This window comes from Anguilla anguilla, chromosome 9, assembly GCF_013347855.1.
Source record: "Anguilla anguilla isolate fAngAng1 chromosome 9, fAngAng1.pri, whole genome shotgun sequence".
Taxonomy (NCBI): domain Eukaryota; kingdom Metazoa; phylum Chordata; class Actinopteri; order Anguilliformes; family Anguillidae; genus Anguilla; species Anguilla anguilla.
In genome coordinates this window covers 31,295,426-31,310,869 of record NC_049209.1, presented here as the reverse complement: position 1 = coordinate 31,310,869, position 15,444 = coordinate 31,295,426, and the positions used below count along the sequence as shown (strand labels likewise).

The 15,444-nt window shown below is 42.6% G+C and overlaps 1 protein-coding gene across 1 annotated transcript in view; it reads left to right on the top strand.

The window, feature by feature from the left end:
- LOC118235877 (neurexin-1-beta-like) overlaps nucleotides 1–3,765 on the top strand; it is a 220,471-nt gene extending 216,706 nt beyond the window's left edge. Inside the window, exon 8 of the mRNA XM_035433742.1 lies at nucleotides 157–3,765. Coding sequence (XP_035289633.1) covers nucleotides 157–1,070 — 914 coding nt within the window. The 3' untranslated portion in view covers nucleotides 1,071–3,765. The remainder of the gene's footprint in view (nucleotides 1–156) is intronic.
- Nucleotides 3,766–15,444: the final 11,679 nt, after the last annotated feature.

The window sequence follows — 15,444 nt, the reverse complement described above, 5'->3', positions numbered from 1 at the left end:
CTCATACTAAGTCTTAGTGCTGTTCTAATGAAGGTTATTGTGCTGTTGTTGTTATTTTTTGACTCTTTTTCTTATTTTCCTTCAGACCAGAGGGGGCGCTCTCAGTGCTTTACTAATGCTTTTTCTCCCCCTGCCCTTCTCTCTTTTTCATCCTAGGAGGTGAATTAGTGTTGCCCATAATTACAGTGGACTCCCTAGACCCCCCGTCCATCGCCACCCGTTACCCCGTAATCCCCCCTCCCCCCACTTACCGCCCCTTCCTGACCCTGCTCGAGACCACCAAAGAGTCCCTGACGCTGGCCACTGCCCGCCCCCCCTGCCCCCTGGATCAGGAGGACTGTGAGGACCCCATCGAGGTGTCGGCTTTCGGGTCGGGGGAGATGACCGAGTCCGACGACGAGGACTATTACAAAAACTCCCCCCTCGACACCGACAGGACGGTCCTGCCCCCCCCGCCGGCGGTGGCGGCGGAGGGCGGGGCTCTGAACCCCCGCGGCGACCGTCACTTCTCCAGGCCTCCCCAGTCCCACCGCCCTTCCTCCTCCTCCTCCTCCTCCTCCTCCTCCACCCCGACCGCCAACCCCGACCAGCTCCCCCACCTAAAGCCGGGCGCCGGCGGCAACATCCCCGCGGGCAAAATGAACACCCGCGACCAGGTGCTGCTGCCGCCCGCCGCCCCCTCCCACGAGCCGGACCACGGGGGGCGGCACCGGCACGCGCCCGGCGTAACCTACCCACCCGATTTCCGCAATCTGCCCACAGCCAACCCCACGTCGCCGGGGGAGCGGGGCCCGCCGGGGGCGGTGGAGGTGATCCCGGAGTCCAGCAGCACCACGGGCATGGTGGTGGGCATCGTGGCGGCCGCCGCCCTCTGCATCCTCATCCTCCTCTACGCCATGTACAAGTACCGCAACCGCGACGAGGGCTCCTACCAGGTGGACCAGACGCGCAACTACATCAGCAACTCGGCCTCGCAGAGCAACGGCGCCGTCGTCAAGGAGAAACCGCCGGGCACCGTCAAGACCACCACCAAGAACAAGAAGAACAAGGACAAGGAGTACTACGTCTGAGACCCACCAAAGGGGGTGGGGGTGGGGGGAGAGGAGGGATGCAGGGTTTTTTTTGGGGGGTTTTTGATTTTGATTTTTATTTTTGAGGGGGGGATGGATTTCATTCCCGACTCAGCTCAACCTCAAGCCATGTTTCAGGGTCTCCTGACAGCCATTACCCCCTTCTTCTTCGATGGACGAGGCTTTGGGACAGAGCAACCTTTTCGCCTGGAGCTCCTCCTGTCCTCCCCTCACGCCCTCCCTCCCCTCCTCAGTTGACTTCAGCGGAAAGAGAGAATAGAGTGAAGTAGAGCAGAATGCTTCTCATTTTTTTCTTTCTTCTTGTCTAATCATCAGTGAAGAACAACTGAACTCTCGATTCTTGCCGTCCATTCCTTTTCCTTCATCCTCATCCCATTATCATCTCCACTTGTAGCGTTTGGTTTGGTCTATTTAATTATTATCTTGGGGGCAGAAAAAAAGGTCCTTGCAGTGTTACATTTTTGTACTACACTCGAGGTGACTGCTAAACGTCACCCTGGCTCTGCCTGAGCTCAGTAATGGTTCGGTTGTGTGTTGAAGGATTGAGCTCCGTGTGTGGGAGACCCTGGTAGTTTCAGCTTACACAGTGAGGGACAGTTCAGAGAAGAGACCACACTAGTGTACCACAGGGGGGTTCCTGAGTCTTCAGCGGGGCTGTTAAACGAGAGGCCGCTGGAGACAGGGGCCAACCCAGCGCAAGCCGAAGAGAAGGCAACCGTGGGCACTGCAGGCCGACATAACAGGGTTAAAGCTGTGTGTGTAGCATTGTGAAACCCCACCACCAGCTACACCTGTCTGCCTTCTCCTTCAAATCCTGCCTCCCTCCATCCTCCATCTCTCCCTCTCTTTCTCTCTCTCTCAGTCTCTCTCCTACTCTCACTTTCTCTCTCTCTCTCTGACTCATTGTCATTCTCTCCCTTCCTCTCTGCTTGTTTTTTCTTCTCCCCACCATGCTGGTCTCCATCCTTTCTTTTTCTCTTCCTCCATGGTGCTAATGCAACATTATCCAGCCGCAGTTTCAAGCATGTGGTGTTCATTTACTGCAAGAGGGGGAACAAGCTGAACATCGAGCGACCTGAAAACAGATGTAGAACAATGCAGCAGTATGTTCAGCGACCGAATTCTCCGCGCCAAACTGGTTGTTTTGGGGGCTATTTTTGTTTGTCTCTCGTGAGCTTTGGGGATCCAACAATGTCGACCTGCCGCTGAGTCCAGCAGGAAGACTGGTCTGGACTTTCAGAGCAGAACTGTCGACATTGAAAAAAACCTGCAACAGCAAAGCGATTTGCTCTATATAAATATATATATGTAAATATATATAGAACTTTCAGAAATCTATGGACTCCACAAAAAGATTGCAAGGAAGTAGGACTGAAAATATATGTGTGTTTGTATCAGCTTATTGACAAACAAACATAAAAAGACTTCTGTCAGGCAAGGCCCCCCCTTCCTCCCCCCCCATACATCCAAATACAGAAACAGACCCGCAAAGGCAGCAGCCATATTCTTGAGTACCTGCTGATGAAGACAAAGAATTAACGAAACAGGTTTTGGGGTCTTCCTTCTTTTTTTTGCCTTTTGCAAGTCATTTTTTTGGGGGGAGCGAGCCTTAGGGCCATCAGTGGGAGTACAGTTGTCTCGTGTTCAGACATCGCCTCGTCGCCTCTTACTTCAGAGAGGTCACCAGAGGAACTTCCTGTGGAGAACAGGAAATGGAAATGTTTCCACCCATCGTGAACAGAACTCTAGTATTCCTATTCTTTTCTTGACTACATGAACTAAAACTGTTCCATGACCAGAAGAAAAAGAAAAAAAAAACATTAAAAAAAAAGTTTGTGAAATGTCTAGATATTTGACCCTCACCCCCATCATTAAGAATAGTGTTTTATCCCCTGTTGCTACCCCCTGTTTGAGAAAATAAGACGGTCAGACTGGGGAAAGGCAATTTGTATGTTCATTTTTCGTAATTGAATGACGTGGTTTGGGTTTTAAAAAATAAATAAATAAATGACCATAAATGTTTTTCATCTTCGGCGGCATGAGAGGGGTTCTCTCCGCAACACCTCATCAAAACTCCTGACACCATCTGTGTCATTTCTGTGATGACTACTTCCGTTGCATTTCCACGAGGACATAACTGATTGTAAGTATGTGAATCCATTCCAGAGAAACCAACGGGGAGGCAGTTTCATATATATTTTTCCCTTTTGTTTCAGATATATTTTTAATGACATTTATTTATACAGGAGTAAAAGCAGCCCAGTACTACAAGGGCAGCTGTGGTCATCCGGTTTTTAAATTTTGGTTCATTGCTTTTTTTAATCATTTATTTTTATATATTTTAACAAACTGTGCAAAACATTGGCTGCTCCCAGTATATTCCTGTTCTTATTAAATGTTACTGTAACTTGTTACCGTGAGATGAATCTAATTATGTGTACATTAACAGAGGGTAAATACAATTGGTTATATACTTCTTACATTCTGTGTGCTGTGGTTTCTTAAAGACAGTGTAGATTGTCACCTAAAGTTTTTAAAAATGTGGAAATCAATCCATGCATTTAGCCAAAATTTACATTCTGGTTACTGTGACTCCAGCTATTTAAATCATTACAATTGTATTAGTTTTACTAGTTTTTGCAGAGCAATGTCAATAAAGTGAAACTGCCTTCCACATTAGTGAATATTTTACATCCGTTCAGCAGGATCAGTTATAAAAATAAGACCTAAATGGCTTTCCCCTGAAGTCAGGTCGGTCTGTACAATGTCATTTCAAAAGAATTATGAGCCACACAAACAGACGTCCAGAATCACGCCAAAATATCAGTAATACGCCATGGCACTGTTTAAAGGACTGAATATTAATATAATGTGGAAAATTTACAAGCGAATCAACTGAATGAAGAATTTCCAATACCATTTCAGAGAAAAGAGGCTTGACTTAAATGTCATGACACTGTTTACAGGACGCAATATTAATTTAATGTGGACAATTGATAAGCAATTCAGCTGAAGGTCTTGAAATACCATTTCTAAGAGAGGCTTGCGGGGTAGTGTCGTACACACAAAGGACGCTCCTAAACCCCATCGACCAAACAGGACCACGGTAGGATTCGGTTGCTTGTTGTTGGACCTCGTTGTTGTTTAAGACTCTTGTACTCCTCACCCGCTCACATCCCTGATCAATACTCAGTTAATCTCATCTGTTTTCCTGCTTAGCAAACAAGCTCATTCAAGGGCAACATGCAAAGGTCATATTTTTTCCCAGCATCCTTTTTTGCAGTGGGGATATTTCCCTGAAGCTCTGCCAGTTAAACACCGTCTGCAGAAACGCTCTGCCTTGGAACACAATCTGCTACACTGCTATGACAAAGGCTTTGTTTCCCTGCAGTATTACTGTACAGCACGTAGCTGACATTTTATACTGTGCATACCTTATCAAAGTTTGATGATACATATTTCAAAGAAGCTCACAGGGCATTCTGGGATTGAGGAGGAGAAATGATGGAGTGCCGTCCAATAAAAATCCCTTAAAAAGGTTCCCTCGGAAGGGGGTGGTGAATAACTGTTTTTTCCTCTGGGCTGCGCAAGCTCATGAAGTTAACCAGAGTATATACACTACAAGAGCAACAGAGACAGTGGAATTAAATGGAGCATAATGCACTTTAAAATGAAGCTATGCAATTATCCAGGATTGATTATACGAAACTGGCTGTATTGTTCCTACTTCTCCAGGAGTGTAGCATGTTACATGGCAGCACATTCTGGGTTAATATTCATATTCACTAGAATAACAGTTCCCAAATATAATAACCTCAACACCCCCAAAAACAACCACTGTAAAAATCTCAATAAAATGGTTGGCAACATTAATTCAACTACAGGCTGCAATGCAGTTATTGTTTAACACACTAGTCCAGTATGTGTAGAACCGAATGACATATACTATGGATCTATATCGGGCAGGTTTTTAATACAATATGAATATGCAGCAAATTGCAAAATTAAATATATTATTGCCAATGACTATCAACCAGTCATTTAATGCAAAGGAGATTTTACCTGAAAGCTGAAAACATATAATTTATTAAATACAGATATACGTGTTCATGGCTGCAAGGACACACATGCTGCATGGGTTTGGTATATCACAGGCAGAATGTTCAGTCATTTTCCATGGACTGTACTACCTGAGCTGGGGTGTGGACAACACAAATTGAACATACCAACACAAAAGCTCCTGAGCTCGCGATAAGGAAGACCTTCAGGCTGAGCAGAATTGCCACGGGATTTAGGCCGATTACTGCAGATTTCTCTGGTTCATGTTAAGGAGAGCAATGCAAGAGAATTATGTCTTTTCAGGCAGCTCGGTGAATGATACAAAGTCCCATTCATATTAAAATCTATGAGTCATGAATAATGTGTTGTGTTCTGACTGAAAAATAAGAGACCATTTATGAATATAAGATACATCGTTATTCAATGATTGGACATATATGTGACACTGGTTTCAAGAAACTAATGTCATTATTGTCTGTACTCTCATATGTAAGAGTAATACATAAAATCATTAACAATGAACAGTAGGCATACTGTCACAAGGGAATATGAGATTTACTGTATGTGTTTCTGATGATGATCATTATTATGTAAATAAATATGAAAATATTCAAATCTTTCAGTATTGTGCAACTCCAGTAACAATGCCAAGCATGCAATATCATCATTTTTAAAAATAACTTGTTTATGTTAATTTAAGCATCAATAGCTGGTATTAAGATTCAAATATTGGTGTGTATGTCTCATCTTAAAAGTGCATATTGTAACCGTAGATGGAATTTTTTGGTTTCCTATTTGGCCAGGTCTCCCCCTGGTCTAATTTACTCACATATTATCAATGCTGAATGATGACATTTGCGTCACTGTTACGTGAATATAGTCCACCGGCTGCAGCGGTATTATTCTCATGATGTTTTCGGAAGCAACAATGTACACGCACCTGGAATTATAAATGGGTATCCCATTTTCCTGTGATGACCTACATCTGCTTCTCTCCTCAAGATCCGTGACCCCCTGCTTATCGCCCAGGAGGTGGCTGTGCGCCTCTCCTTCTCCTCACCTCCAGATGTAATTATCTGTAATTTTATTAACGAGAAGGCTTCCCTGCGGGGTTCGACTCAGCCTCTGTTCCCGCGTGAGACACGGGGCTGGGGGGGGGGGGGGGGGGGGGGGGGGGGGGGGGGCGCACTTTGATTCCGCACCCCGGGCGACGCGGCAGGGTGAACACGCACCGCCGCTGCGTTTCCGGGCGCCTGATCTCTGATCTCCCTGCCTCCGCCCTGCGTGGGCTTTCAGGAGCAGCCTGTGTCATTACATCCTGCATTTAAGAACTGAAACGACATGATTTTCCTGGAGCAGTGAAGGACTAGCTCTCAAAAGAAACCGTGCCAAACACAATGGTACTGTATGATTGTATGTATGACTGGTCTACAGCTGGACATGTGTCATTGTCCATAGCAGGGGATACTGTTATGGGTATTGCCCTGTAGCCGGGCACTACAGGCATTTCCTACAACTGGAATGCTCATGGAGTTGGGTCATTCTTGTAGCTGGGCTCCTTTCCTGTATCTGGGGTAAAATTTATCTCCATCTTTAGAAATTGGGTTAATCACATCCACTGAGGAGGGGTCACAGCAGGCAGAGTATCCCAGGGTATATAGCTAGCTCCATTGTGAAGGTCTTTGCATGTATCTCGTCACAGACTTATATCACATACAGTAGGGCCAGACGTACCTCAAGTGAGCCAAACGCGTTGTATTCTGGAATCTTACTGGCACAGATGTACATGAAATAAATTGACTAGTTTGACTGTTTTTTGTTTTTTTTTTACCTATTCTGAACTGGTATCCAGCCTATTAGTTACCTTGATAGCAAAGTAACCACTATTAAATACCTGACTTATGTACCCTGACTGTACACCTCTGTGCCTGTTTAACTCAGTATCAATAACCCTGTCTCAGCCAATCGACTGATATCATCCAAGACGCCACTGCCCACTTCTTAAATACTCTACGTCTCGATGAGTTAGCCTGATGTGAAAGATTAGCCAGTACTTCCCTCCTGCTCGTAACTTAAAGGTTAATGTGGCTTTAACTGCACAGGCTACATTTATGTCTATAAAATTTAGAAGATGTAGAAGGATGGGGTTCAATTTGAGTCTTTGGCTGCCAGCAGGCTTAGAGCAGGAGTTCTTTCTTTCTCTCTCTCTCTCTCTCTCTCACACTCTCCCTCTCTCTCTCTGATTTTGAGATCAGCACGGCGTTTGTTGAAGAGCTGCAATGTGTTTGCTTTTCTTGCGTGCAGGGAAAGGGATAAAGTGTTAAGAACGTGGTGGAGACTGAATGAGGATTCCTCTCTAAGCCTGAGGCCCAAACAATGCCTCTCTGCAGGTAAACAGTTAAGCAGAGTGGCTTTAGCTTAGCCTCCTCAAAGCAGCTAGCGCATAATCACGGCAAGACAAGGAGAGTGACTTTGTGTTGCCGCGTCCATTCAAACACTGATCTAGTTGGCTGACTGAAACTTTGTTGTAGAAGTGCATTGTGGGACTCTCAGAGTCATTGGAGACCCGTGAGCCGCGAGGAAAGTAGACTGCAAACCGTATTATTAAAGTGGTCCTACCCAAGGACGGCACGCTGAATGTTCTCTCACTGCTCATATATCATATTAACAATGTGCTGTCACATAAGAAAGGGGTGTGGGGGTGTGATAATGCAGGTCAGTGCTGTTTCTGCAGAGGTGCCATGCATGATACCTGGGATCCAGCTTCCATCTGCAGTGGCCTGTGAGCTATTGCTACAGAGCAGAGGGTGAGCAACATAGCAGCAGTCTCAGAGCTCCTATTGGGGCATTAAAATTTCGGTTTGACTGTTGATTTCATTGTTTCGGTTGCACTGTCGCTTTTGAGTCCTTCACATGAAATTATTTGATTATAATAAAGAGACTGGAGATTGGGGGTCTACAGCTGAAATGATTTCACTTGTGGTCCATAAAGCCAGACACACTAAACTGCAGATGTGATCAATGAAAGGGTTAATGGGTGAAAGTTATTTAAATTGCTGTGCTTCTTTCTCATGCAACTGAAGCAGGTTATTTAAAATTTAGTTTAAAGTTGTTCCACAAGTTCCCTGCCTTGAACAGTCCCTGTGGCCTTATGATCCATTATTTTTCTGCTTTGCTGAGCATTTATTAGGAGATATGTTTTGAACGTTTTAAGAATACTGTATTAAATGTGATTACTGTAAGCTTTACAACTGCTCATTAAATTAAAAGCTTTTTTGGATTTTAATAATTAGTGGCACACTCTCACTTAAAATGTTTTTAGTGGTTTCCTGATGTATTTTGGGTTAACCCTGTTACAAATCCCAGAATCCACTGCTCCACCTTTTTGCTCTGAAAATTGTGTTGTTGTACTCATTGGACCTCATTCAAGAAATAGTATGATCACATTTGATCATAAATTGTCTGTCAAAATGTTTCCAAGAACATTTTGGCATTCATCATTTTTTTCTTATCTGTATTTGTTCACGGCTGTTTCCTTATGCTAATCACATGAACAAGATTGCACATAAAATTTACAGCCAGCATTCGTCATCTCATACACCTAGGGCCTCATTTATACAACGGACTTACGATCAATTTTGATCTTAAGTATGACTTACGCAGAAAACCACATATGTGTAGTTATTTATAAAACCTTACTTTGACGTGGAAATGATCTTATCTCTACGCAAGGTCTGGACTTGACGCAAGTGATTTTCCTGCTGGTTATGTAGGGGTGTTGCAGTTTGGGACGCATATGCATCCAAGCCTGTGGTGAACTTTGCATTAGCTTCGTGAACAATTTGATAGGAATTATCAATTAAAGGCGTGAGGAATTAATTGTCAGACGCAAGGTGTTTTGAATTAAAAACAGGATGCAATGTTCTATAAATACTGTGTCATATTAGAAAAAAGTAACCATGGCTGTTCTTGCATTATTGGAAGACATTGACATTTCTGAGACCGGAATGACTTTTTTGAGCATGATGATCTTCCAAAATGTTTGCTTTTCTCTTTTGGTCCATGGTTATTCCTGACTAAACTCTCATTTGTGCTAGCATTATATAAGAGGAAATCGCTGATTGTAAGGCACGTAAAGGTGCCATCAATTTTAAGTTAATTTGAGATTTATAGATCACATGTGCATAAGTTACAAATGGGTTTCTTAGAACCTGCGTAAGCAAAGTTTTTTATGCTCAGCATCTTTTATGAATTGAACTTAAGCACACCGTCAGAAATTATCTTAAGTACTAAGTTTAAGTATAAATCTGATTTATAAAAACATTTTTATAAATGAGGCCCCTGGGATATGCACAAAAACAAAGGTCTGCACATGTGTCATCAATCCCATATTGGTTTTTCATAGGAACATTTTTAAGACCAATAGTAAGAATAATTTAAGAAAAGTTTTGTGAATGAGGCCCAAATTTCCATTGATCATTTTTAAGTATCTTAAAATATGCACTGAAAGCAGGATGTAGTTTACTTCTTGTGTGTTATGCTGACGTGGTTCTTACAAAGTGAAATAGGAAAGTTTGTTTCTTTCATTTGCCCATTAACCATCCAAAGTGCATTCTGGTGAATGGAGGCAGGCAGACACAGAAATCACATTAGAAAGAACGCATTCAATACAAAGTGAATTGCGTAAATGGTTAGTGACAGGTACCTAGAAAAGCTTGTGAGTGGGAGATGAGGTGTGTCATGGAGGTATAAAGCATTGCTCATGCATTTAGAGAGAGGGAGGGGCTGGCACCAGTGGCCATCTGACCAACAACGTCTTCTTTTCAGTCATATCTATGCTTAACTATGACGAAGAAATGCCATGAAAAATCAACCTTTGCAGAAAAAAACACAGCAAACCAATAACTAGCTTACCAAAGTTGTGTTTCTACCCACAGTGTTTCAGTAGGCTGTCCTTCTGATATACTGTAACAGCTATGTTCTCTTGAAATGAGAAAAAGTCACGTATCTGTAGAATGTATTCACACATCTGCACATCCATCCATCCATCCATCCATCCATCATCTACATCCGCTTATCCTGGGCAGGGTTACAGGGGGTGCTGGAACCTATCCCAGCATGCATTGGGTGAGAGGAAAGAATACACCCAGGACAGGCCGGCAATCTATTGCAGGGCAGCCTCTGTACATGGGTTTCACAAATCTGTAGTATGGATTCACAAATCTGTAAATGGCTTCCCCAATCTGTAGAATGGATAAACAAATCTGTAAACTGATGTGAGAATACACGCAATAACTGTTTCAAACTTGTACAAAGACAACTCAATAATTACAACCTCTCAAATCAACTAGAGCAAAGACAGCTCAGTAATTACAACCTCTCAAATCAACCTCTTACAACCTCTTGACTTTTGCATCAAATTCTGCAGTGTACCTTGTAAAATGGGATTTGTAGTTGTGTTGATGCTAATGCTCTGGTGAGAAGGGTTAATGCCTATTCTTACAACTAATCAGATGAGTGTATTCAGGATGATGCTGTACTGCCATTCATTTACTTTTAAGAAGTGAACCTGTTGTCTGGAGCCAAATCCTAAAATAAAAATTAAAAAAAAGGCAAGGAACTCACCTACGGAGAACCACCATGTTCCGGCATATTTCTACAGGGAACAATATAATGAAGTTATATATATATATATATATAGTGATAACTACATCACAATTGAATCAAGGACTCATGAATGTTAGCGAGCTCGATTCCTAAATCACAGTTGATTTAGATGGAATGCCCTGTCCTAGATTCAACTGCACACTCTGATGTCCGTTATATCGTTCCCTGAAGAAATGTGACAGAACATGGTGGTTCTCCGCAGGTGATTTTTCGGATTTGGCAGCAGACCACAGGGTCACTTTTTAAAAGTAAAGTAATGGCAGTACAGCGTCATCCCGAATCAGCTCATCTGATTGATTGGGAGAACAGGTATTTATCCTCCTCACCTGAGCATTAACATTAGCACAACTATGAATCCCATTTTAGAAAAGTTAGCAAACTAGCAAGTTAGCAAATCTGGTGCAAAACAATATTGGTGCAAAAGTAGAGAGGTTGTAAGAGGTTGATTTGAGAGGTTGTAATTACTGAGTTTTCTTTGCTCTAGCTGATATGAGAGGTTGTAATTACTGAGTTGTCTTTGCTCTAGTTGATTTGAGAGGTTGTAATTACCGAGTTGTCTTTGTACAAGTTTGAAACTGTTATTGCATGTAATCTCACATTCATTTACGGATTTGTGAATCCATTCTACAGATTTGTGAAACCATTTACAGATTTGTGAATCCATTCTACAGATTTGGGAAACCATTTACGGATTTGTGACTCCATTATACACATTTGTGAAACCCAGTTACAGATCTGTGAATCCAATCTACAGATTTGTGACTTTTTCTACAAAAATACCTCCACACACACACACAAACACATTTGAAAGAGTGGAAGTGGAGTATAGTAATGAAAAGCAGCACTACAAGCAGAGGCAAATGCTATGAACAGGCCAGGCAGGCAGCTGCCTGGGGCCCCAAGCATTGAGGGCCCCCCGAGGGCAGAGTTTCAGGGGTTTTGAGTAACATGATGACTGTGGAAGTCGGTTTGAAGGCCCCCCCTCCCCCCAGTCTCTACTGAAACATGACTGACTACAAGGTCGGTGAAGTAGTGCACACAGAACCAATGAGGCACTCACCATGGTGCACACACAGTAGTGCACGCTGAACCAATGAGGTATTCACGATGATACGCACACAGTAGTGTACACAGAACCAGTGAGGCATTCACTGTTGTACACACACAGTAGTGCACACACACAAGCAATGAGGTTTTCACTATGATACACACACAGTGGTGCACACAGAACCAATGAGGTATTCACTATGATACGCACACAGTAGTGCACACAGAACCAATGAGGCATTCACTGTGGTACACGCAGTAGTGCACACAGTACCAATGCGGCTGCATAGACTGAATACCTAGCAGCCACCCTCAGTAAACAGTGCACACCCGTGATTTTCTAGTTAGCAATCTATATGAGATGCTTCGCCCATCTAAATTAAAGCATCCATCAAAAGTTTGCCTCATGTTCAGAAAACAATCCTTGCCAAGGTGAGCCGCTTTCATTGATTGCCTGTCCAGAGATTAAATGTTGTCTTTTCTCTTCTTTTTTACCCCTGTGAACCTAACCTTGGTCACTATCATGAAATTGATTTGCTAGACATAGTCTGTAAGATGCATAACAACTGGCTGTTTTTTTTATTCTTCTTTTTTGTATTTTATAATGTTAGTCAGTGTCTTTGTTGTGCTGTATCAAATGAAAATCTCTGAGAATAAAATATTAATAATTTAAAAAGAGACAACAATCCTTACCAAAGAGTATGGCACATTAAACTGAAGATCTCGCTCACTTTAAATGGCTACTGCAAGGTAAGGTAGATTTCTCACCTCATTTATGCAGATCCCAGATCCAATGTTCCTGAAAGCTCCTCTTTGACAACTCATTCGCTCATCTTGTGTCCTGGAATGTGTTAGAATGCAGTGCATTTAAAAAAAGGTATTAAAAGATTATTATAATCTAATCATAACCCTTGTATTGTTGGCCACACTGTGTATTGCCTTTTTTCTTCCATCTGGCTTTAAATAACTAGGATTAATTGAGTTGCTAATTTGCTAATTAAGTCCTGGATTGAAAAATCATGTCATGTCATGCACAAAATTTCTCCACTATGTCAGCAGGGGACACGATATATCCTTCTGGAATTTAGACCACACACCATCTACTCAGAAGAAAGGGAATTACCCCCATCTAGGGATGGGCAGTATTTCAATTTCATGTATTAATGAATGTCAAATACTTGTGAGTATTTTGTAATTTGTTATTTCATAAGCTTGGACAAATCCTGATGCAATTTGCAGCATTATACTTCAGAATCAGGTGTTTTTGTTTTTTCAGTACATGCAGAATGCGTGATCTCCCTGATATCAAATATGTTTTTATTTAAATTAAGCCTTTGTGTTCCCTCACCTCTGTTCTATCTGATATTACATTCTTGATCTTTTGAAGAGTAGGTTTTTTTGTTATGTTTTTTTGTTTTTCAAAATTCTAAGTCAGTGTTCTAGAACTCCACTGCTTTCAGTTACCAGCAGCGATTGTCGCATCAGCATTAGGACTGTTCAGGTGATCTCCCATCTTAAAGGGTAAATACAGAATGCAGCTGCACGGCTTGTCTTCGGTCTTCCCGAGCATGCTCACATCACACCCCGCTCCATCTCACTTCTCACTGGCTACCTGTTACGGCTCGTGTCAAGTTTAAATCCTTGCTGCTCGCCTACAGGGCACTGAATGGAACAGCTCAGCGGCACCTCCAGTAAATCTTCGAACCCCAGCCAGAGGTCTCTCTGTTCTGCAACCTCAAGGTGACTGGCTGTCTGTTCCCTATGTGGTCACTTCATCCAGTCACGATGCTTGTCTTTATCGGCACCACAGTAGTAGAAGGCACATCCGCAGCAAGTGGTCCGGACAGCAGATTCATTGGCTATCTTCCAACACAGACTGAAGGCCCACCGCTTCAGACCATATCTCTGTTCCCCTCGCCTCTCTAACATGAAACTCCAGCCTTTTGTACTAATTTAGGTTCATGGTATTAGCTTATATTTTTGTGTTTTTTTATTTCTCTATTATTTTTTATTTCCGCATGTTATGGATGCAGACCCGTCGCAACCATAACATGCGGGTGAAAGGTGGTGACAATTCTAGGGGCCCACAGCTTGAGGGGGCCCATAGCTAAAAAAAATCATTTTAAAAAGTTCAATTTATTTTATTAAAAAAGGGGGACCAGGAGAAATATTCTTTCATTCTTTTCTTATTTTCGATTTGTACTTAAGTTGTTGGTTCGCACAGGACCGGCCCCAGGATTTTGGTGGCCCTAAACAAGTCTGTCGAGCGGCGGGTGGGGGGGGGGGATGGCGCCGTTGGATTCTGTCGTGTGGGGGGAGGGGAGGTGAAATCACTTGGTAAAATCCTTCTTACATTACATTGTTATGAAATATTCTGTTGCTGTTCCATTTACAATTTACACCGCTAGTTCCGCGATAGGGGATGAATAACGTAATTACGAAAATAACATTATTTATCTTAGATAAACATTGCATTGTGTGGCCCCCCCTTGTGGTCATGTGGCCCCCCCTAGCGGTTGTAGCCCTAAACAACCGCATAGAGTGTTTATGCCACGGGCCAGCCCTGGGTTCGCAGATTTCAGTTGTACTGCTGCTTTTGTGACGTTGCATCCCTACTCACTGCTCTGGGAATGCTTTAGCTCACATTAAACAGGTTAATGTTTCAGTTTCTGTACACTTCTGTTTCTCCTGTACAGTAAGTCGCTCTGGATGAGAGTGTCTACTAAATCAATGTAATTTAATCACTGTTCACTTCATTGTTGTGTTTTGTAATAGGGATATCTGACTGGCTGATCATTTAGCTTATTATGAACCATTCAGAGGTTGGTCTTGCACATTTGTGATTGTCGGAAATGATAGCAAGGATGAATTAATTTAGCACTAATTTGCCCTGACATGTCTAATTGTGAGCAAAGCTAGAGTTAACTCGAGGAGATAGATGTGTAGCTACTAGCTACGATAACTAACAACCTAACCTACATTTATTACTATGCCTCTGTAAAAATGAATGATGATGATGCATTTTGTTTGCACAACTGAAAAAAGTATGAAAAAACACGGTACACGGTATTGTGCCTTTTATGACTAAACAATGATTTACAAAAAATGCATTTAGCGTATCAAAATACATTTCAGTATATTTTTTCCCCATCTCTGACTCCACCTAGCTGAAAAGAGCAACTTCTCTGTACTGTCAGAGCTAATCAACGGATATGCCACGGATTTGCAACTTCAAGCCAATCGGCGCTGATTGATCAGATAGATATAGAATACCAGCACACATCTTCAGCTTAAGTTAATCTTTTCTTCTCTGAGCTCAACATCTTTTCTTCTCTGAGCTCTTCCGTTCCTCCTGAACAAAGAAAAGTTTCAAAGTCCCTGGGAAAAGGTAGGCCTCAACTTTGTAAAGAAGCTTGCGTCATAAGAGCCATCTTCCTAGTCGGGGTAGGACTTAGCTTTGCAACAAGGCAAAGTCGTTCATTCTGATACTCCCAACAGAAGATTCTGAACATATCATAACAAGTCAAGGTATAGAGACCTAAGCCAGCAGGGCTTTGCCTGAGATGCTCAGAAAGAAAGA